The 24,874-nt window shown below is 41.7% G+C and overlaps 1 protein-coding gene across 2 annotated transcripts in view; it reads left to right on the top strand.

Moving 5' to 3' along the window:
- Positions 1–4,057: 4,057 nt before the first annotated feature.
- ART3 (ADP-ribosyltransferase 3 (inactive)) overlaps positions 4,058–24,874 on the top strand; it is a 42,254-nt gene continuing 21,437 nt past the window's right edge. For both annotated transcript variants that reach the window (XM_058667201.1, XM_058667200.1), the window contains exons 1-3: positions 4,058–4,191; positions 5,369–5,446; positions 13,201–13,906. In XM_058667201.1, the coding sequence (XP_058523184.1) occupies positions 5,378–5,446; positions 13,201–13,906 (775 nt within the window). In that variant the 5' untranslated portion in view covers positions 4,058–4,191; positions 5,369–5,377. The remainder of the gene's footprint in view (positions 4,192–5,368; positions 5,447–13,200; positions 13,907–24,874) is intronic.

The following is a 24,874-nucleotide window of genomic DNA, read 5'->3' as shown; positions in this document are numbered from 1 at the left end:
TCCAATAAAAACTGCCTCTTTCTAACACCCAAACAATAAAACATGCATGTCTACTTCTTACCACCTTAACAACAATAACATGGCCAGGCAGCGTGGCCTAGCGGCTAAAGTCCTCACCTTGAACGCGCTGCCAGGATCCCATATGGGTGCCGGTTCTAATCCCGGCAGCTCCACTTCCCATCCAGCTCCCTGCTTGTGGCCTGGGAAAGCAGTTGAGGACGGCCCAATGCATTGGGACCCTGCACCCACATGGGGGACCCGGAGGAGGTTCCTGGTTCCCTCTATCGGATTGGCGCGCACCGACCCGTTGTGGCTCACTTGGGGAGTGAATCATCGGACGGAAGATCTTCCTCTCTGTCTCTCCTCCTCTCTGTATATCCGGCTTTCCAATAATAATAAATCTTTAAAAAAAACCAACAACAACACAAACACATATGTGCATTATTTGCCCCCTCCCCAACTTCTCATTACTGCTACTGTCCAGGTTCCGGTCACCTAAATTTCTGCTTACTTTAAAGAAGTCATCCTATTCCATACCTCCCCTGAGAAGCCTGTGGTCTTCTCCCTTGCAGAGTAAAGTCAATTCTTACAAAGACTTCCATGACCCTCCTACCACCATCTTTCACTCTCTGGCCTTAGAACTTAGGCACCAGAGAAACACAGAGATAAGGCTAGAGAGTTTGAAATAGTTTGAAATGGTTAAGGGATGCTCCAGGAAAGCTTATTTTGCCGGATTGTGTTCAGATGGGACCAAATCCGCCAAACTGTGCTCAGATGGAAACAGGCAAAGCTGGTAGAGACGGTCTGAGTCAGATTTTTCAATATACAATAAATATATAAATATGCATTGCAAGCAAGAGGGGCTCTGCTATTCCCATTTTCTACCTACTGGACACTCCTTTCACCATAAAAGTCCTGTTAAGCTTCTTCTTCATGCATTGAGAGAATAGGGAGCAATTTCTTTAGGATTCTGTATCATTCCACTGTCTTTTTGTCACAAAGCTGGCTCCGAGCAACTCCCACTAACGGATGATTATTTGGCGATGCCCAAGTCAGCAGAGCCCAGGTGTCCACTTAACCTCTCTTCCTTACTGCACTTTTCCCCCAAGTACATTGTTCTTTTTGCTCTTCTCAGATAACCCAGGCAAGCTGCAAGCTCTTGCGCCAGGACTTCAGCACTTGCTCTTCCTGCTGCTTCACTCTTCTTCCATCACAGGCCTCATGACTGTTCTCGCCGATTTCCTTCAGGTCTCTGCTCTGATGCCACCTCCTCCCTAACCATCCAGCGCAAACTGAACCTCTCCCTGAACACCCAGTCTGCCCGGTGCTTCTTCACGGCGAACAATAGTGTTTACTGTATTCTATCATATCCAGTTTACTTTTTAATTTGCGTTACTAGCTGTCTCCTCCTATAAGAACATATTCTTCTGTTTTATTCATTGATATATGCTGGTACTTAAAATTATGCCTTACACATTTTAAGGACTAAAATATTTGTAGAGTGAATGAATAAAAAAAGCCACAGTTAAAAACAATGGAAGAAGCAAGAATTGACAAAACCATTTGAGGATGAACAAAGCCGGAGTTACCTTGAGTTTCATCCCGTGTCTGTTATGTCTCTTAACTCAATCTTAGGTGAATCTGATACTTCTTGGGAGGCCAGAGACAGAAATCCCAACTATCTCATTCCTGTTAAACCAACATGTCTGAGATTGAAAAGCTTTATCATTGAAACCTGACTTAAAAACGTGTTGAACTCCTCCTCTTCCTCCGTAACCCAATTCACCACATCCATTTTTTAAAAAGATTTATTTATTTTTATTACAAAGTCAGATATGCAGAGAGGAGGCGAGACAGAGAGGAAGATCTTCCGTCTGATGATTCACTCCCCAAGTGAGCTGCAACAGCAGGAGCTGTGCCAATCCGAAGCCGGGAACCGGGAACCTCTTCCAGGTCTCCCACACAGGTGCAGGGTCCCAGAGCATTGGGCCGTCCTCCACTGCTTTCCCAGGCCACAAGCAGGGAGCTGGATGGGAAGTGGAGCTGCCAGGATTAGAACCGACGCCCATATGGGATCCTGGCAGCGCGTTCAAGGTGAGGACTTAGGCTGCTAGGCCACGCTGCCGCCAGGCTCCACCACATCCATTTTTTTTTTAAAGATTTATTATTTTTATTGGAAAGACGGATATATATAGAGGAGGAGAGACAGAGAGGAAGATCTTCCATCCGATGATTCACTCCCCAAGTGAGCCGCGACGGCCGGTCTGCACCGATCCAAAGCCAGGAACCTGGAACCTCCTCTAGGTCTCCCACGCGGGTGCAGGAACCCAAGGCTTTGGGCCGTCCTCAACTGCTTTCCCAGGCCACAAGCAGGGAGCTGGATGGGAAGTGGAGCTGCCGGGATTAGAACCGGCGCCCATATGGGATCCTGGCAGCGCGTTCAAGGCGAGGACTTTAGCCGCTAGGCCATGGCACCGGGCCCATACCACATCCATTTTTAAGTGATACTATTTCTGGGAGTCTTCTATTAGATTCATTCACCAGTAAGCTGGCAAGAGGTACTGTTTGTTATGTTTTGTTTTAAAGATTTATTTATTTTTATTGGAAAGTCAGATTTTTACAGAGTGAAGCAGAGGCAGAGAGAAAGATCCTCCATCCACTAGTTCACTACCCAAGTAGCTGCAATGGTCAGAACTCAGCTGATCCAAACCCACGATCCGGGAGCTTCCTCTGGGTCTCCCACGCAGGTGCAGGGTCCCAAGGCTTTGGGTCGCCCTCCACTGCTTTTGCAGGTCACAAGCAGAGAGCTGAAAGGGAAGTGGAGCAGCTGGGGTAGGAACCAGAGCCCATATGGGATCCCGGATGTGCAAGGTGAGGACTTTAGCCACCAGGCTGCCATGCCAGGCCCCTGATAAGAGGTTGTAAGTTTTAGAGGTATTTGAAGAGTAAAAGGTAGATTTTGTAAATGTGCATATACTTTATGATAATTTAAAATGTTTCACTGAAGTGACAGGTACAGGAAAATCTGTAAGTATATCGTTTTCTGAATTTTCATAGACCGAATCATCAGTGGAATCAGAACCTAACTAGCATCTCAGCTGCCTCCCTGTACTCCACACTACCCAGCACCCAGGATGACTACTATTCTGACCCCTTTTGCTGTTGATGTGTTTTGCCTGATTTTATACCTCATATGAATTACATCATGCAGTGCATACCTATTTGTCTATTCAAAATCTTATGAGATTTATCTACATTATTGCATATGTTTGGAGTTTGTTAATTTTCAGTGCTGTACAAAATTCCATTGAACAGTTACATCATAGCTTATGTATTCTTTTATCGATGGCCATTTTAGATGCATATCAGCTTTGGGCTATTGTGTAAAATAGTATTGTAAACATTCTCATGTTTGAGGTACGTTTGCGTGAACATCCTAATATATTTCATGGCTTTGATCATAAGTGAGTGATCAAAATCCAAGTTTTGATCTGGTTCATTAAGTTCCTAAGTGTGTTCAGTGCTGAGTTAATATATTTACCTTATTTAAATTGCCTGATTTATATGAAAGCTTTAATTACAGACACTGCCAAACCTTTGCCTCTGTAAGTGTCTGACCTATTCCTGGTGTTATTAATTCGTTGTTTTTTGATTAAGCTTGCATACTCATTTCTTTGATTAGATCTTGTATGCTTTTTGGTATTTTGTTTAGTCACTTGTGTGTTCCAGCATCAGGAAAAGTACCTGAAATATGGTAAGCCAGTTGAGAGAATGGTGGTAGCCATCACCATTGCCAGTAACTTACAGAGCAAGTCCCCTTAGTAGAGTGAACGGTCTAGCTATAGGAAAACCCAGGCTTTTATTCAACACTGTAAGCTCAGAGCTTAATGAACAAACCTGCTCTGTGTGGTCAGAAAGAACTGCTGGGGCTTTACAAGCCACTTGGAGATTTAAAGTGTTAACAACAGTGATTCCAAAGGCATAGTGTAGGGGCCAGATATAAATAGCAGAAGACAAGTGGGGTAATGTGCCCATGCCAAGCTGGGGGTGTTTATAAAAAGAAAAGCATTCCCTTCTCAGCTCTCACTGTCAACAACATCCCCTCCTGAAGACACACGCTCACCATAACTGAGACGGGGGAGTCATTTTGAGACCTAGCATCATTTAAACCTTCCAAGACACAAAAGCCAGGTAAACATTTTGACTTATTTACACTCAGATTACAGAAAGAAGCCAAGAATTGTCAGGGAAACCTTAATCTGGATCTCTTTTGCAACATACTGACTTGTGACAGGTATCTGTGAAGTATTACATTCTAAATCTCTTTTGGAGAGATAAGTTTAGCACAAAAGTGGCATTTGGCACTTCATTTCAATGTCTTTAGTGAAAGAGTCTGCTCTGAACAAAGAAGGGAAATGGGCCAAAGTGTCGACAAAAGGGAAGGTTTTCTCCCTTTCCCTGTGCTGTTCTTTCCCATTTTTGGAATCCAGAACGTGGTGATGGTAGGATAAAATAGAGGTTCCCTGTAGTTTTAGTAATGTCAGCTTTTGGAGGTATGTGGAAGTAACCTTTGTAATCTCTAACTCGGTTTGTTGATAGCTTGGAGATTGTCCCTGCCTTTGCAGGCCTCTTAGCCTCCTGTTTACCCCTTTCCATATCACACAGAGTGGAATGAGTTTCAGGCATACAGCCAGTAGAATTGTATAATCTTATTGAAAGCACTGCCTACCCAATTCCTTCTCATTCTCAGTCCTGCCTTCAGAAAGTTCTGTAAGACTCGCATTTTATCTTTATGCTTCTTTTGATTGTGAATATTTGAGGGAAGGAGACCAGTTCTAATAAAACACTGTTACCAGCCTCACTGTTTGCATACCAAAATGGAACACCTTAGTTTGCATAGACAATATAGAAATGGGTAATATGTTTAATGGACAAATTCCTGGATAATTTTTAGATTCTGAGTGCTAAGGTATCAATCTGAGACTGCGGTTGTTTAGTTTGAATTCATTTCCTGTGCATACTGAGGGGAGATTAAGATACAGAAAAATATGCCATCAGTAAGTGTGCTGGGAGAGAAGATGTGTGTCTGGAGGAACCTGGAAAGTTTTTTTTTTTTTTTTTTAATTTGCTAAAGACAAATTGCTGCACTTCTCAGAGTTTTTTGTATTCTTACCTGTAAAATCAGGGTGTTAAACCTGGACATTAAACAAAATAACAGTTCTAGCCATATGATTCATTGTTAATCACTTCCTGAATGTCACAATATCCACTTTAGGCCAGAATGAAAGCACATATGTATCATCCTACCGTATTCCTCCAACCCTCTTTTTAAAGTCAGCTAATGTGCAATTTCTTCCTTTTATTCTAGAAGAGAAAAATGAAGACAGGATATTTTGAAATAGTCACCATGCTGTTGGCAGCCGTGATTCTAATGGACGTCTTCCAGGTAATGCCAGGAATGGGAAGCATGTGGCCATTGGAATGGAAACTCTAGATTTAACATTGCCTAAACTTGTCTGTGGATTGACGATGGAAACGAGAGCAGATAGAATAGGGGAATGAATTTATCCTAAGTGCTGCTCTTTATTCTAGAAATGTCATATGTGTTAATTGTAGAAAGCTGAAATTCAAACTAAGTTAGAAAAAAAAGAAAAAAAAAATCTGTAGTCTCTGCTCTCAGAAGGATTTTCTAATAACCACTTTCTTATATTTAGTCTTTTATTCACTCTATTTATAGTGGTGTGTAAATGCACTTCAGAAAGTTAGTGAAAATAAAATTAAAAAGAGAATTTGCTTTGATGCAAAAATATTTGAAATGTGCATAACTTCTTAAATATGCATTTCTATTAACTTTTTAAAGACATTTCTTTTAATAGTAAATTCATTTTATTTTTGATGATGCTGACATTTCTTGTACATGGGTTTCAATTTTTGTAAACCAAAATAATTCTATTTTTTCCATGGACTTTTTGAAGTACCTTTGTATAAGGTCTTTCGCCTTTTTTCTGTTTGGGGGTATTTAATTGACAAAAATGGATTTACATAGTGTTTTTTTTTTTTTAAGTTAATACAATGCCACATGTTTCTGCATGTCATTAAATATACAGAAAATATCATGTGTTTTTCTTCATATGAAATAGTGATGCATTTTGTTACATGATTTTTATTAAATAATATAATGATAATTTTCTGATATTCAGTATTTTCCTGTTGCTTGAGAATCTTTATGAGTTTATTTGCAATTAAATGTTTACATGCTTTTACTTTATTCTTAAAGATTTTATTATTTTGACTGTTACAGAGAAAAGATTTTACATTTACTGATTCATTTTCCTGATGGCCACAATGGCAGCACTGGGCCAGGCCAAAGTCAGGAGCCAGCTGCTTCCTCCAGGTGTCTCAGTGGGTGGCAGGGGCCCAAACAGCTGTGGCATCTTCTCGGGCCTTTTTCCAGGTGTTAACCAGGCTCTGGGTTGGAAGTGGAGCAACAGAGGCGTGAACTGGTACCTAGATAGGATGCTCGTGTTCCAGGCAGCAACTGCCTGTGATATGACAACTCCAGCTCCTGAATCTGTATGTGTCCAGGAACATGTGAGATGGCTATCCCTTGATTTCCCCCCAACATTACTATCTGCCATACAACTACTAGGAAAATATTTATATTTTTATTTTGAATGTCTAAAGAATCTTAAATTATTGATATTTCATCCACTTTAAAATTCAATATCCTGATTTGTTATCTATAGAATATTATATATTCAGTTGCCTATACCAGTGTATAATTTGTACATAATAAAAATTTAACAGTTTTCCTTAAAAAGACAGGTGTTGACACAGGAAGTTTTGTTTATTTATTTGAAAGAAAAAATCTTTAATCCTCTAGTTCACTCCCTAAATAGCTGTGATAGCTGGGTCCTAGGCCACTTTGAAGCCAGGAGCCTGGAAGTCCATCCGTACTCCACCTGAGGGGCAGCAACTCAGGTGTTGTGGCTATCATCTCCTGCCTCCCTGGGTATACATTAGGGGGAAGCAAGCATTGAAGGTGAATGCTTGGATTCTAACCTGCAGACATCCAAGTGTCATCTTACCTAGTGTGCCAGATGCCCTCACCCAAATTTGCCATTTTGAAGTATATGTTTCTATAGCTTTTAGTAAATTCATTAAGTAAAATAATCATCACAATAATCATCACCTTTGCATAAAGCCTTTTGTCTGTTTTCTGTATGTGAATGAATTCACATTCACATACACAATGAATTTACATATGTAAATAAATTTACATATTGCTTTTTTTTCATCCTACTTTAAGTTAATGCTCTGCCCCATGTTTCTCCATGTCATTAAGCATAGGGTTCCATCACCCAAAAAGAAACCGTATAACTAATAGCAGTCAGCCTCAATACCCTTTTCACACGCTTTGGCAACCCCTAATCTCTTTTCTTTTTGGATTTGCCTCCTTGAGGCAATTAATATGAATGAAACTTATAGTAAATGGTCTATTGTATCAGGTTTCTTCCACTTAATATCGTGCCTTCAGAATTCACCCATGTTGTAGCATCTGTTATTACTTCATTCTTTTTATGCTGAAACAATACTCCAGTGTATGTGCCAAATTGTATTTATCCCTTCAGCAGCTAATGGACATTTTGTCTCACTTCATGGCTGTCAGGTGTAGTGCTCGTGTGTAGTGCTTTTGGGTGAACATTCAAGTGCACTTCAAAAGTAGAGCATGGAAATCAAAGATAGTTTTGTTTTGGAGTGAGTTTCTTAAAATCAGTGTATAGTTTTTTAATGACAAACATTTCAGTGAACTTTTACAAGGTCATTTATATGTATGAAAATTAATTTGGGAAGCTATGCTTTATGATATGTAACGGAAGTACCCATTGTCAGGAATATATTGCACTTCTGTTAGGTGTATACCAAGGAGTCAATTGCCAAGTAATATGATAATTTCTTATTTAGCTTTCTTTAAAAATAATTGTGTATTTCTTTGAAAGTTTTATAGAGGGGGAAGGAGAGAGAGAGAGAGACCTACCTTTCACCCACTGATTAACTCCTCAGTTGACCATAGTGGCCAACGCCTGGCCAGGTTGAAGCCAGAATCCATGTGCTTCATCTGAGTCTCCAATAAGGAAGGCAGGGATTCAAACACACTGCTTTTCCTAGGCTGCTGTCAAGAGTTGGATCAGAGGTAGAGCGGCCAAGTGGCACCCATACAGGGTTTGGAATTATAGGCTTTATCCACTGCACTCACAGTGCCAGTTCTTATGTTTAACTTATCGTGGTACTGCCAAGCCATTTTCCACAATAGATGCCATATTAACATCCAACAGTATATTCTCTGCACTTTTGTGGTGTTTTTGCCTTTTTATTATTATTAAGATTTATTTATTTCACTTGGAAAGTCAGGGTTACAGAGAGGGAGAGACAGGGCCCAGCAGCGTGGCCTAGCAGCTTAAGTCCTCGCCTTGAAAGCCCCGGGATCCCATATGGGCGCCGGTTCTAATCCCGGCAGCTCCACTTCCCATCCAGCTCCCTGCTTGTGGCCTGGGAAAGCAGTCGAAGATGGCCCAATGCATTGGGACCCTGCACCCTCGTGGGAGACCTGGAAGAGGTTCCTGGTTCCCGGCTTCGGATCGGCGCGCATCGGCGCGTTGCGGCTCACTTGGGGAGTGAATCATCGGACGGAAGATCTTCCTCTCTGTCTCTCCTCCTCTCTCTGTATATCTGACTTTGTAATAAAAATAAATCTTTAAAAAAAAGTAAAAAATAAAATAAAAAACAAAACAGAAAGGGAGAGACAGAAAGATCTTCCACCCTTTAGTTCACTCGCTAAATGATTGTAATAGCCAGATCTGGTCCAGTCCAAAGCCAGGAGCTTTCTCCACGTCTCCTGCATTCATGCAGGGTCTCAAGGACTTGGGCCATCTTCTGCTACTTTCCCATGCCATAAACAGTTGGATCAGGAAGAACAGCAGCTGGGACACAAAGCAGCGCCTGTAGGAGATTTCAGCACTGCAGGTGGAGGATGAGCCTGTTATGACACTGCGCCAGACCATCATTTTTGTTTTGGTTTTTGTGTTATCATTATAGCCTTTCTAGTAGGTGTAAAATGTTTCATGGTTTTTAATTTGTACTTTATGTTTTGTTAGCAGCTTAATTTTAATGTATTTGTTCTGTGGCTGTTCAAGAATATAACTGATTTCTCTCCTTGAACATTGAAGTCATTTTAGCTGTTTTTGTAGTACATTTTTAGTAATTGAATTTCATCATTATGGATTGTTGTTTCAGTGAATAAATCAGAGGATGAGAATACAATCAGCTAATTCACTTCGTATTTTGTACCTGTTTCTTAATATCCATTGAGTTGTCCCTGAGTGGTGGTAGCATTTGTGAGCTTTGTCATTGCTCAAGGCACACACTGTACAGAACACACAATCAGCTGTAGTGTCTGGCCAGAAAGGCTTGATGTCTAAAATTAGACATGTGGAAGCTGATTAGCGGCTCAGGGAAGACAGGAACATGCTGGATTAACTCTGACATAATGTGAGGAACGTGGAAGATGAGATCAGGGTCTGATAACTTCTACCATGTTGAAGTCTTGAAAATAATTCAAGCATAAATATCCCAGTTGAACTTGGGTACATTCTGTGCTGCAGAGGAAAAGTGCATTTCCTGGCTGGGAGGCTGTGGTGATTTGATGTCTGGAAGCTCACATTTCCACATCAAGAGACTGACCTACAAACCCAGGAGTGCAAGAGTCTCAGGGACCATTCCAGCAGAATACATTGTGGCTGGCCATCTAGACAGTTTCTGATGCTGGCCCCACTTCCCTCGTTTGTAAAGTAGTGTGGATAATTACTGCCTAACCCTTCATAAGAATTGTTATGAGGACAGAATTGAATTCTATAAGAAGTACATAAAAGCACCTAATTGCCAAAGGTCATTATTGGAGCATTCTAATTCTTTTTTAATATCTGTGTATTTATTATTTACTGCACTACTGTTTTGTAGGTATAGGGATTCTTCTCTCCCTCTTCTGCTTCTCCCTCCCTGTCTTCTCCCGCTATTACTCCCCAAGTTATCACAGTAGTATGATTGCTTAGTAATACTTACAAGATTAACTTCCTACCGTTTAAATGTGTCATGATGTGGTAAGTATAGGCAAAGGTAGGAACTCTAGTATCATAGTGTTTGGGTATTTTTACGTGTTTCAAAATGGGAGTCCTGCTTTTATTTAGGAGTAGAGATAACGTACTGCAATGTAACTTTACTTCCCAGTGCTAGTCTCCATTATACAGTTCACCTGTGAGAATATATGTATATACTTGATTATTTATTTCATGATTTGCCTAAAGGCTGCCTTATATCAGAACATATAATATTTGTCCTTTTGAGATTAGCTTATTTCATGAAGCGTGATGATCTCCAGTTGGGACTGTTTTGTGAGCATTCTAATTTATTAAAAGCCAAAAAACATTTTGGTTGAGAGAATAAGACTAGGAGCCAAACTACCTAATTTAAAATCTCAATTCCGAGTGTCTCAATTTCCTCATCTTTTAAAAAGGGATCTATGATAGCCAGCTGACAAGGTGAGGCATTCCTATGAAGCTCTCAGTGCTGGCGTACAGGAAGAACTTGAAGTGGCTGACAGGCCGTGGTGATGGAGTAGTCATGGAAAGTGGCTGAGAAGGAGTCCTCCAGAAAGACTTCACAGACAGATAGGTGATCGGAATTAGCAGCAGGTGGTTGTTGTTATGGTTGGCAGTAACATTCCCAGCTTGGGGTTAGCTCTGCTAATACACCAGTTTGGCACTTACAGGACAGACGGAAGAATTAAGATGATAATTGGAACTGTGTCCAAGGATAGAACTCCAAGTTAGAAAATAAATAGCCTTGGTAGAATATTTTAAATATGCAAGAGTCCAAGAAAAAAAATGCTTATTTAGTGAGAGCTTCCTGGGTGGATGAATGGTGGTGACCTGAAAAGAAGGTTGGTAGCAAAGTAGACTTGACAAAGATAGTTTTCTCTTTCAAAATGTCTGGTTGCTGGAGCCGGCATTATGGTACAGTGGGTTCGCTGTTGCCTGCAATGCCAGTGTGCCATATTAGTGCTGGTTGGACTTCTAGCTTCTCCACTTCTGCTCCAATTCCCTGCTGATGCACCTGGGACAGTAGTAGAAAATGGCAAAGGACAAAACAAACAAAAAACCCTAAGGTTAAGAAATGTCAAGACATTTCACCATATTTAATTAGTAGCCAGTTAGTAACAAATAAAATTTGAACACACATCTGCCTGACTTCAAATTAGTGTTAATTGGGGCCCAAGCTGTGGCACAGTAGGTTAACTTGCTACTTGTAGTGCCAGCATTACATATGGGCACCAGTTCAAGTCCTGGCTGCTCCACTTCCTGCTCATGGCCTGGGAAAGCAACAGAAGATGTCCTAAGTTCTTGGGCCCGTGAACCCACATGGGAAACCTGGTTGAAACACCTGTTTCCTGGTTTGGGCTGGCCCAGGTCTGGCTATGGAAGCCATTTGGTGAGCAGGTCAGTGGATGGGAGGTCTCTCGGTGTTTCTCCTTCTCTTTCTGTTGTTCTGCATTTCAAACAAATCTTTAAAAAATAATAATAGGGCCCAGGGCGATAACGTAGTGGTTAAAGTCCTCGCCTAACATGTGCCAGGATCCCATATGGTTGCCGATTCTAATCCCAGCAGCCCTGCTTCCCATCCAGCTCCCTGCTTGTGGCCTGGGAAGGTAGTCGAGGACGGCCCAAAGCCTTGGGACCCTGCACCTGCGTGGAAGATATGGAGGAGCTCCTGGCTCCTGGCTTCGGATTGGCTCAGCTCCAGCTGTTGCAGCCACTTGGGGAGTGAACCATCGGATGGAAGATCTTCCTCTGTCTCTCCTCTTCTCTATATATCCGCCTTTCCAATAAAAATAATAAATAATTCTTTAAAAAAAGAAATAAAAATAATAATAAAATAAACTGTCCTGTATCTTTTTTTTCCTTTTGCTTTTTAAAGATTTATTTATTTGAAGGGCAGAGTAACAGAGAGGAGGATGGGATGAGAGCAAGAACGAATGAGAGAGTGTCAGAAAGAAAGATATCTTTTCCTTTTGCTGGTTCACCTTCCAAATAACTGGGGCTAACCCTGGGCCAGGTGGAAGTAAGGCACCTAGAATTCCATGGGGTCTCATAGATGGGCCCAAGCATTCTTGCCATCTCTGCTGTTTTCCCAGACGCATTAGTATACAGCAGGATTGGAAGTGGAGCAGCCAGGACGTGATCTGGTGCTCATATGAGATTCAGGCATTGGCTTTGCCTGCTGCACCGTGGCACCAGCCCCACCAGCCTGCTTCTTAAGCTGTGTGAACATGTGTATAACTTCAAGATGCAGTTAGGCCTTTTCTATGGCATGTAGTGGAAACAATTCAAACTAACTTCAGCAAACAGGAGATTCATTGATTCTTAATGTGGAATAAAATAGAGCTTTCAGGTGCTGCTAGACCAAAGCACTCATGTTGTTCTCTGCTTCTTAGCCCCTGTGTGCCCTTCTCTCTTGCTGTATTTTTAGGTAGCATTCTCCATAGGACTAAACTGATAACCTGGGAATTCCAAGCCTATGTTATCCTGAGAGTTTATGGTTTTAAAGGAAAAAAGACTCATCCCCGCCCCACCTACCTGGAAGTGCTTGGATTGCTAGACACGGTCACCTGCTTACCCTTTGAGCTATTGGCACAAAATCACTTCTACCCAAGCCATGTGGAAAAGGGAAGGGGCTATTTGCCATTCTGTGTTTATCATGGATAGTATGTTACACTTGATATTTCAAATTCACCAACAGCCTTGAGGGTTTGAAGAGCTGTAACTAGGAATACTGCTCAAGGCCAAGACTGCCACAGAGATCTTAATTTTCATGCTCATTGTTGTTCTGCAGCACAGTTTTAAGATAAATGAGCTACAGGCACAGTCCCCACCCACCAGTATTTACTCTGTCATTCAAGTATGTTACTACCAAAAGTGATCAGTAGCAATGAAATATACTTGCTACATCAAAAACATATCTCAGGTGGATAATCCAAGTAAGGAGAATTTCTTGGCAGGGGAGTAGGGGGTGGGTGTAACAGTGTGAGAGAAAGTGATATGCAGAAAACATGGTGTTTCAAGAATATTGATTTCCATTTTCTTTAAGGTGAAGGCTGAAGTGTTAGACATGGCAGATGATGCATTTGACGATGAATACCGGAAGTGTACTGACAGGATGGAAATCAAGTACGTTCCGCAGCTGCTCAAGGAGGAGAAGGCAAACCAGCAGGTCCTAGAAAGTGTGTGGGAAAGTGCAAAAGTCAAGTGGGAAACCCGGAAGTCTCAGGTCTTTCTTCCTGTGAACTTCAAGGACAACCATGGCATAGCTCTGGTGGCATATCTCTCAGAAGCTCAGGAGCAAACTCCCTTTTACCATCTCTTCAATGAAGCTGTGCGTACAGCTGGGCAGTCTCGGAAAGATTATATCTATGGCTTCCAGTTCAAAGCTTTTCATTTTTATCTGACAAAAGCTCTGCAGTTGCTGAGAAGACCCTGTGAAGAGAGTTACAAAAACGTAATGTATTCAAGCCAGGAGGCCTCGTTTACATTTAAAGGGCTAAACCAAGCCAGACTGGGCAGTTTCACGTTGGCATATTCAACCAAGCCGCAAGCTGCAGCTAACAATGTTGTGTTGACCATCAACACATGCTTTGCAGTTGATGTTGAAAAACTTGTTGATCAAAAAAGTGATAAAATTGTTTTAATACCTATGAATGAGGTTTTTGAAGTGTCAAAGGAGGAGAACAGCAGTAACCTTATCCTTCAAAGCACAAACAAGACCTGCAGCCATTTTGAGTGTGCATTTCTAGGTGGTAAGTACGTCTGTTCTTCTGTCTGTGCTGGTGCGGGAAGAAAGGAAGACAGGTGAGGTAGGGAGAATGAGTAGCATTTAAAAAATAACATTGTTGGTTTACAGTCTAGCCCTTTTCATGTTGTTTAATTTTATCATAATAATAGATTTAGAGATTTAGAGTATTATTAAACGTCTTAAGAGAAAACATTATTATAGGACATTAGTTTTCAACCAGAGGCAATTTTGCCCCACAAGGTCATATGACATTGCTCAGAAATATTTTTAACTGTCGCAACAAGGGGACAATGAGGAGTTGATGCTGGCATGTAATAGGAAGATAAATGCCACGAACACTGCTAAGGGACAGTCCCTCTAACAAAAAGTTGTGGAACCCAAAATGTCAGTAATGCTTTTGTTGAGAAATCTTACTGCGAAGTTATAATGAAAAACAGCAATCCCCTGTCCTGCTTACCGCTAGCTGCCACCCTTCATTGGCATTCATGTTTAACTTTTAGTTGTGATTTTTAGTCACTTGCTATAATTAGCTTTTAGGTGAAAACATGTTCAGTTTAGACATTATCCATTGACCACCCACTATAAAGATTGACTATTTGTAAGTAAAATTTTTCCTTTAAAATTTTTTTAAAATGTATTTATTTTATAAAATAGTTCCATAGAATCAGGGATTTCTTTCCATGCCCTTCCCAAATTCCCTCCATCCACTGATTTAGTCCTTCAAAAATAGTCATAAGTCCATCCATTCTGGTATTTAAGTGTATCCTGACATTGTAGATATGGACAAGTCCAGTATCCAGAAAGTCCAGTATCTTGTTGTCAAGATATATTTAATAGTTTCATTAAGTCCATTTGCTCTAATGTCTGCATGAGTTCTGTTGTTTCCTTGCTGAGTTTCTTTCTCATTAATCTGTCCTTTGAGGTTAATGGAGTGTTAAGATCCTCCACTTTTATTGTTTTGGGATCTGTTTCTCCCTTTAAATCTATTAATATTTGTTTCACATAGCTATGTGCCCTGGCATTTGGTGCACATGCATTTGATATGGTGATCTTTTCTTGCTGGATGGATCCTTTGATCATTATGTAGTGTCCTTCTTTGTCTCTTTCAATGTTTTTTACATCAAAGTCTGTTTTATCTGATATAAGAAAGGCTAAATCAGCTCATTTTACCTTTCCATACCTTGGAATATCTTTTTACATGCTTTCACTTTCAGTTTCTGCATATCTTTGTTGGTGAGGTGTATCTCCTATACATAAGAGATAGATGGGTTTTGTTTTTTGATCCCATCTGCTAATCTATGATGTTTGATTGATTAAGCTTAAGCCATTTACATTCAGGATTAATACTGATAGGTGGCAATTTGGTTCTGTCATTTAGCATTGGGTCATTCATAGTTTGATTTAGTCTTTTGTCATTTTATTGAAACATTGTCCACATTTGCCTTTAGTTTTGGTAGGTGCTATTCCTTTCTCTGTCAATAGAACATCTTTAAGTATCATTTGGAGGGCAGGTCTGGAAGAGGCAAATTCTTTTAACTTTTCTTTACTGCAAAAGAATTTTATTTCATTTTCAAAGACAAAGGAAAGCTTTGCTGGGTACATTACTATGGGTTGGCAATTTTTTGCTTTTAGAATCTGGATTATGTCACTCCATTCTCTTCTGGCCTGTAGAGTTTCCTCTGTAGAGTTTCCTCAGAGAGGTCAGCTGTGAGTCTAATTGGGGTGCCTCTATAACTTAATTTATTTTTTACATGAATATTTAAGGATTTCTTCCTTATGTTTGATTGAAGAGAACTTGATTATCATGTGTCATGGCAAAGATTGCTTTTGGTCAACCCTGTTGGGAGTTCTGTGTTCCTCCTGTATTTTGTTTCCCAATTCTTTCTCCATATTAGGGAAATTCATATTATTTCATTAAATAAATTTGTAAACCCAGATTCTCTTTCTTTGTCTTTTGGAACTCCCATAACTCTTATATTCAGCCTTTTAATAGTGTCCCTTAATTCCTGAATGCTTTCTTAGCTTGACTTAGTTCTTCTTCCAGCTTTTCGATTGTTTCCCCATTGTGACAAGAGATATCTTCCAATTCTGAGATTCCTTCTTCTTTCTCACTCATTTTGTTATTGAGGCTTTCCACTGAATTTCTAATTTGCTGCATATGTTCTTCATTTCTAATGTGTTGGCTTTAATTTGATTCGTTAGTGCTACTTCCTGTGTAGCATATTCCTTAAATTCCTTGAATTCCTATATGTGCTTCTTGTTGTTGTTAAGAAGCTTTATAATAAATTTTTAAAATTTTTATCCCCCATTTTCTCAATGTCTTCCTCAGTTAACTTTGAAATTGACAGAGGCTTTTGCTCCTTTGTGAGGGAGGTATCTTTAATATTAATTGTGCCTCTGTTTTTTGTTTGTTTTTGCTGTTGGTCATTACAACTCTGAGTAGCAGATTCTTCTCCGCAGGGATGGTTTTTAAGGTCTTCAGGTTGATTTTATTGACTGTGTTCAGTACATGATTCTTCATTTGTGTCCAGCAAGTTTCAGTTCCAGGCTTTCATGCTAGACTTCCTCCATGGTCTCTGTAGCTCCAGCTCCTGACTCACCACTCTACTCCCTGTGATCACATGCTGTGACCATACTGTTGCCTGCACAGCCTTTCTCCCCCTCCTGATTTGAGCAGTACCTAGGTTTAGGGAGACACCAGCTATCCTAAATCACAGGGTTGTCAGCATTGCTGGTCTTGCCGTAACCTGCTGGCCATTAGGTCTGAGGGCCACCTGAACCTATTTTGGGTGGAACCTGTAGGATGCCAAGTCAGTGCTGTTTTCCCTGTAGGACCAGTGCAATGGGCTGAGTTGGAAGTTAGTTCACTCCTGGCTTAGCGCATGTGCAACTAACTTTTGTCCCTCCAGCCCCACAGCCTTCTCCGTACACTAAATGGCACCAGATGTGGCAATAGTGGGGACCTGGGCTGTGAAATCCACCCTGTTCCTGCACCCACCTGCTTAGGCTCTCCCACTCTGCTTATACTTGTGGTCGGATTTAGCAGATCAACAGGACAGACAATTCTATGCCTGAGTTCACCTCCTGAATTCAGTTCCTGGTGAATTCCCCCCCTCCCACCTGGCCATTTGTAGAGTTGTGATTGCCGATTGCTGTTGGGTGTCTGACCACTGTACCACCTCTCTGCTGTCTCCACTGCTTTCTCGTGTCCAAGTGTCTCCAGGTGTCGCTTTGCTGTTGGCCTGTCCTCTCCTGTTTGCTGGAATTACTCCCTCTCTGCTTCACCCTGGTTAATGTTTCTTCAATCTGTTTAAACCTGTCCTCACCCTATTCGGTCATCTTTGCTGCTCCTATAGGTAAGATTTCTTATTTGTTTTCAGCTGTCAGTAATAGAAAACTTGATTAATATTTTTATTTTTCTTTATTTAAAATTTTTAAAATTGATTATAGTTAGGAGCAAGGCATACCCATGTAGGCCTCTGATTAAGATGGAGGGGGTTGAGATGTGGAGCAGGGTGGGTGAGATAAATATTTCAATTATTTTTTTCCTCCTCTGCCAGCAGGGGAGGAAGTGGGGTGGGGCTGCTTCTTGCTGTCAGACAGCATCAGTACCTGGGGTGGGGAACAGTCATTTGATGACACCTTAGAGACCCTGATATGGGGAAGAATGTTTTAGAGTATTACTTGAGTGATTTTGATAGTTCTGAAATGTTGTTGACTTCATTGCACCATGGTTGAGAAAATCTTTCTAAGCTTTCTTGGCTGATAGGTCCACCTCAGGGTTTCCACAACTTGCTGCAGACACTTTCTACAAATCTTGGCCAGGATGGTTGTCCAACCTGTTCTGCTTTCCATCCTCTGGTGAGACATTCGAAGTGCTCTGCTGGGCTAGATGATCTGGTTATCATATCCCCTGTGTGCATCTAGGTATACTGTCCACTGCACAGGCTTCAACACTGAGGAGGCCCAGTTCCAACACATGCACTCTAAAATCAGACCGTATATTTTATAATTTTCCCTGAGGTAGGGTTTCAGTCCATTGGTCTGTTGGGGAATCCCATAGGAAATATTGCCTGGGAGTCCTAAGACTTGAGCCATTTAGTGAAGGGTCAGGTCCAATTCTTATTCCATACCAGCCAACACCCATACCAGTAGATACAGCTGCCTGGTCAGTCCTGCCCTCCAGCTCTATTTGTCACACAAACCACCAAGTGCTGCAGCCTAGCCCAGTCTCACCCCCTACCAGGCCTGACTCTCATGCACGCTAGCAACTGCAGTCAAATAGGGATGACCCATAGTAAGCCCCACCAGGTCTGCATGCAGTCACAATTTTTGCACATGCTTGCAGGTGCTTCAGCCTAGCCCAACCCAGCCTGCAGTCAGCCCTAGCTGTCATGAGAGCCAGTGGTTGCTGTGACCTGGCCTGGCCCAGCTCACAACCCATCCTGGCTCTTGCATGTGCCAGTGTGCACTGTGGACCAGCTCAGACTGACCTGGTCCCAGACCAAACTCACACGCATGCCAGTGAGTACTGCATTCTAGCCCAGCCCAGCCTGTCCCCAGCCCAACTCTCACACTTACCAGTGATAGCTGTGGCCTAAAAGGGGAGACCCCCAACTTCTCCTACCAGGCCTGCACCCAACCCCGATCTTGCACATGCTGATGGGTATTGCAGCCCAGCTTGACATGGCCCATCCCCAGTCTTGGCACTCACCAGTGGGTATTGCAACCTGGCCCAGCCTGGTCTGCACTCAGCCCTGGCTCTTATGTTAGCTGGTAGATGCGGTGGCCTAGCCTACATCCTATTCTTGCTCTCTTGCATGCCAGTGGGTGTGCAGCCTGGCTGATTGGTAATTTTTATTAAATGAATCTAAAGATAGTCTATGTAAAATTGGTGCTGTATTCCTAAGTAACTCAAATTCTTTCTGTTCCACCATCCTTAGCATGTTTCTCTCTGTACCCTATTTCCTTTGAAAATGGCTTCCCGTTTATGATCTATAGCACTGATTCTCTGTAGTCTGGTGTATTGATTCAAGTGTGGAGTGTAATTGTTGCAGCTGTTAGCATTAATCCATATTCGAAACAAAGCAGGGAGGGAAAGAATATAACAGCCCAATCATTCCAATTTTTTTTAATTATTTATTATTTAACCAGTAATTACATTGTATTATGTGACACAGTTACATAGATACTTGGGTTCTCCCCACCCCTTCCCAAACCCTCCCACCATGGTGGATTCCTCCACCTTGTTGCATAACCACAGCTCAAGTTCAGTTGAGATTTCCCCATTGCAAGCGTATACCAAACATAGAGTCCAGTATCTTATTGTCCCGTCAAGTTCAACGGCTTCTTAGGTATACCCTCTCTGGTCTGAAGACAGAGCCAGCAGAGTATCATCCCAGTCAATTGAAAGCTCCAACATACCATCAGCAAAAATTTACATCATTATGGAATTAATTGACATAGTAATGAGTAACCAATATGTTAAAAGTAAATGCGAGTTCCCAGCCACCTTCTGTGACCACCTCACCTATACTTCAATTTTAGTTTATACACAACATATAACATTCAAAACATAACATGTTATACATAACATCATATCATCTTAAATCAAGGCAAACATGTGGTATTTAACCTTTTGGGATTGGCTCATTTCCCTTAGCATTATGGTTTCCAGTTTGGCCCATTTGGCCACAAAGAACTGCGTTTTGTTTTTTTTAATAGCTGAGTAGTATTCCATGGAGTAGATGAACCATAGCTTTCTTATCCAATCCTCTGTTGATGAGCATTTTGGTTGTTTCCATGTTTTTGCAATTACTGATTGTGCTGCTATGAACATAGGAGTGCATGTTGGTTTCTCATAGAACAAGTGTTCTGGATATATTCCTAGGAGTGCTATTGCTGGATCATACGGTATGTTGAATTTGAGTTGTTTATATTCTCCATACTGATTTCCATAGAGGCTGTACCAGCCTGCAGCCCCACCAGCAGTGGAGTAGGGTTCCCTTATCCCCGCAACCTCGCCAACAAGTGTTGTTGGTGCTTTTATTCATGTGGGCCAGTCTTACTGGCATTAGGTGGTACCTCATTGATGTTTTAATTTGGATTTCCCTTATTGCCAGGGAACTTGAGCATTTTTTCATATGCTTATTTGCCATTTGGGTTTGTTCCTTTGTGAAGTGTTTGCCCATTTCCCGTGCCCATTTCTTGAGTGGCTTGTTTGTTTTGACATTTTGGTTGTTTTGTAGCTCTTTGTATATTCTGGAGATCAGCCCTCTATCACCTATGTCGTGTGTGAAGATCTTCTCCCATTCTGTGGGTTGCCTTTTTACTTTGTTGATTGTTTCTCTAGCTGTACAGAAGCTTCTTAGTTTGATGAGGTCCCAATTGTTTATTTTGGTCTTGATTTCTACTGCATCTGGAGTCTTTTTTAGGAAGTGAGGGCCTACCCCTAAGTGTTCCAGTGTGTTTCCAACATTTTCTTCCAAAAGTTTGAAAGTTTCTGGATGTAGGTTTAGATCTGTTATCCATTTAGATCTGATCTTAGTGTATGGTGAGAGATGTGGATCTATTTTTTTGTTTCTGCAGGCTATCAACCAGTTGTCCCAACAGCATTTATTGAACAGACCTTCCCATTTGCCTGGATTGTCGTTTGTCTTTTTGTCAAAGATTATTTGGCTGTATCTGTGTGGGTTTCCTTCTGGCGTTTCTATTCTGCTCCATTGATCTTCCTCTCTATCTTTGTGCCAGTACCACGCTGTTTTGATAACCACTGCCCTATAGTATGTCCAGAGGTCCGGAACTGTGATTCCCCCTGCTAACTTCCTGTTCTTCAGGATAGTTCTAGCTATCCGTGGTTTTTTGTGCTTCCAGATGAACCTTTGGATCATTGTTTCCAGTTCCATGAAGAATGTTTTGGGCAATTTGATTGGGATTGCGTTGAATGTATATATTGCTTTTGGCAGTATAGACATTTTAATGATATTGATTTTACCTATCCAGGAGCATGGGATGTTACTCCATCTTTTGAGGTCTTGTTCAATTTCTTTTTTAAGTAGTTTGTAGTTTTCTTCAAATAAGTCTTCTACATTTTTGGTTAGATTTATTCCCAGATATTTCATACTTTTCTCTGTTAGTTTTCTCAGAAATCCCTTAGCAGACTTCAGATTATACACCAGTGACTGTGACAGCTTCTTGGTCACTCATAGCTATAAGGAATGCTTAGATAATATTGTGTAATGTAAATATACAGTGGAGAGGGGAATTAGAAATGACTGTTGGGGCCAGCATTTAGCCTCGTGGTCCAGACACCCACAATCCCATATTGGAGTGCTGAGTTTGAGTCCTCGTTCCACTCCTAATTCCAGCTTTCTATTTAGGCAAGCCTTGGGCTCAAGATATGATGGCTCAAGTAGTTGGGTCTCTGCCACCCACATGGAAGACCTGGGTTGGTTCCAGGCTGCTAGTTTCAGCCTGGCCCAGGACCAGCTGTTGTGGGCATTTGGGGAAATAAACTTGCAGATGGGTGAACTCTCTCGGTGTTTCTCTGCTTTCTGAATGAAAAAAGAAGTGACTCAGAGAGGTAAACCAAACATACTTGTTAAGCACCTTGCTCCCCTGTGTCTATACCTTTCCTCTTCTCTGACACAGTAAAGATACATCATGTGGAGTCAGAGTTGTTTTCCTGGGCTTACGGTCTCTTTGACACCGGGTTATTGTGTGATTTTTGTTTATTTCATCCATTTTTTAAAAGATCTATTTTATTTTTATTTGAAAAGCAGAATTACAGAAAGAGGAGAGACAGAAAGAGGTCTTCCACCTGCTGGTTCACTCTCCAAATGGTTGCAGTCAGAGCTGGTCCAATCTGAAGCCAGGAAAGTGGAGCTCCCATGTAGGTGCAGGGGCACAAGGTATTCAAGTGCTTGGGCCATCTGCTGCTGATTTCCTAGGTCATAAGTAGGGAGCTGGATTTGAAGTGCATCAGCCAGGATCAGTGCCCATATGGGATGCTTGGGTGGTGGTCTAGCCCACTGGCCACAGCGCAAACCCCTGCTTATTTCTTTTAAAACATCCTTTCAATAACTCACTTCTAAATCCTTTGATGGAAATACAAACTAATCTTAATGCATTCATCCACATTAATTACTTTCTCACTCCCCTTCCCCCCAGATTTCCCTGTCCTCGTTTGTGTGTCCTGCAGTGTCTTCTCAGTGCCATTCTGACACTTTGGTTCTCTCCTGGGAGACACTTTCCACTGCTTGGATTCGCAGCTCTTTCTTGTATTACTCCTTTGGAAGAGTGGAGTTGAGTGTTCTCCAGCAGTTTTCTGAAAGACATTGAGGTCAGTTTTCTAAGACTTTGCTTGTCTGAAACATCTACTTTTTTTTTTAAAAAAAAAGAATTACATATTTTTATTGGAAAGGCATATTTACAGAGAGAAGGAGAAACAAGAGAGAAAGATTTTCCATTCATGAGTTCATTTTCCAAGTGGCCACATGGCCAGAGCTGAGCTGATCTGAAGCCAGGAGCCAGGAGCTTCTTCTGGGTCTGTCATGTGGGTGCAGGATCCCAAGCTTTGGGACATCCTCAATTGCTTTCCCAGGCCACAAGCAGGGAGTTGGAAGGGAAGTGGAACATCCAGGATATGAACTGGTACCCATATGGGATCTAGGTACATGCAAGGCAAGGACTTTAGCCGTTAGGCTACCATACTGGGCCCAAAATATCTACTTTTAAACTGATATAACTTTTATAGATTTGCTTTTTTTTTTAGAATTTATTTTTCCCCTAGAATTCTGAAGCTGTTCTTCTATTTACTTATAGTTTCTGGAGCTGCTATTGTAACGTATGAAGACATTCTATTTATTAACGCTTTCAATATTTTTTTCTGCCTAGGAGGTTTTAGGGTACTTTCTTTGTTCTGAAATTTTATGATGTTGGGCCTTAGGATATGTGAGGGTTAATAAGACCTGTTTGCCTTTCTCCTGTAAAAACAGCCTGCTATTGGCCTTCTTCTAGCACTAGTCCATTAATCTACTGAAGGTGGAGTTGCTGTGCCATTGTGTGCAGTAAGCAGAGACCTTGCTTGGTAAATACACCTGAGCTGGGAGGGTTGTGAATGAACTCTAAACACATGGTGGAGGTCAAGGCTCTCATCAAGCCTTCCTGAATGTGATGTGTCACACCTGGGTGTTCTCTTAGGTTCTGGAAGAACAGAATAATGTACAAATCATTTAAGATTCAAGAGAAAGTACGTGACTTGAGATAGAAACTAGGGAGACTCTGTCCCAGCCCACGTACTCTTGACTCTTGTCCCAGGGCTGTTGTTTGGGATTAAAGAACAGTCCAGGGCCTCTGAGTACTTCTGTTGGGGGCAGTCTAACTGATACTACGCTGCTGCCAGCCAGTATGCTCTACTGCCTGCTTCCATTCTACTGCAAAACTGAATTGCTGATGAGTTGGCTAATGCGAATGATTGTCTTGTCTCAACCAAAAGTTAACTGCTGCTGGGTCTGGCAGAGTGAACACATGGAGACCTCAGGAATGAACTGGACTTTCAGATCTTGAATCAGTGTAGCCAAGATGCTATGAGACTAAAAAGCCAAAAACGTAGTAGGAAAGTGGTGATGAGACATCAACGCCTCAGTGAGGGCCCAGTCCACTTGTGACAAGAGCTGTGTGGATACTGCAGGGCCCAGCGGCGTGGCCTAGCAGCTAAAGTCCTCGCCTTGAATGCCCTGGGATCCCATATGGGCACCGGTTCTAATCCCGGCAGCTCCACTTCCCATCCAGCTCCCTGCTTGTGGCCTGGGAAAGCAGTCGAGGACGGCCCAATGCTTTGGGACCCTGCACCCGCGTGTGGGAGACCGGAAGAAGTTCCTGGTTCCCGGCTTCGGATCAGCGCAGCACTGGCCCGTTGTGGCTCACTTGGGGAGTGAAACATCGGATGGAAGATCTTCCTCTCTGTATATCCGGCTTTCCAATAATAATAAATCTTTAAAAGAAAAAAAAAAAGAACTGGCGCCCATATGGGATCCCAGCGCATTCAAGGCGAGGACTTTAGCTGCTAGGCCATGCTGCTGGGCCCAGTTTAGTTCTTCATAAACAGTCATATGTCCATCTTTGCAGGCATGAACAATAGCAGAGAGTCCAGCATCCTATTGTCAAGATATAGTTAACAGTTTCACTGGATTCCATCTTTGAACTGGAAGTAGAAATGCATGCTGCATTGTATCCTCACATCTGGATATGATAGTCTCCATTACACAGCTACTGTACACCCCCTTAAATGAAAAGCCACAAAGCAAAATCAACAATAGAAAGAAAAAAAGAAATTAACAATGCCATGAAGTTAAATAACATGCTACTGAATAACTAATGTGTTGCTGAAGAAATAAAAGTGATAATCAAGAACCTTCTTGAAGAAAATTATGCCACTGTATGATCTATGAGTCATTGAAGAATTTAATCAGAAGGAAGTATTTTGAAGTGGTGAAACTAACAAAAAAATCAAAATCCATGAGATATAGTTTCCACTCATCTTTAATCCAGCCTACTAATCTATGATGTTTGACTGATGAGTTTAATCCATTTACATTCATGCTTAATATGAACGGGTGATAATTCGGTTCTGTCATTTTAGCAATGGGTTGTTCATTGATTTAGTCTTCTGTTGGGGGCAGACTGGGCTATGAAATCCATCATGTTCCCACACTCCCTGTTTGGAATCTGCTGCTCTGTCTCTGCTCCTGGTCAAATCAAACAAACCAGCAGAATGGGCAGTTCTTTGGGTTCACCACCTGAGCTCCTGGAGAACACCTCTTTCCACCTTGCTGGTGGTGGGGTTCAGCTGCTTGCTGAATGCCACTGGAGTATCAGTCAATACCACCCCATTGTGTCCACTACTTTCCCGTGTCTGTCAGTCTCCAGGTGCACCCTCTGCCGTCGTTCTGTCTTCACCTGTTCCTGGAAT

Source organism: Ochotona princeps, chromosome 7 (assembly GCF_030435755.1).
Source record: "Ochotona princeps isolate mOchPri1 chromosome 7, mOchPri1.hap1, whole genome shotgun sequence".
Taxonomy (NCBI): domain Eukaryota; kingdom Metazoa; phylum Chordata; class Mammalia; order Lagomorpha; family Ochotonidae; genus Ochotona; species Ochotona princeps.
Note: the sequence above shows the minus strand (reverse complement) of the source record. Positions and strands in the feature narration are given on the sequence as shown.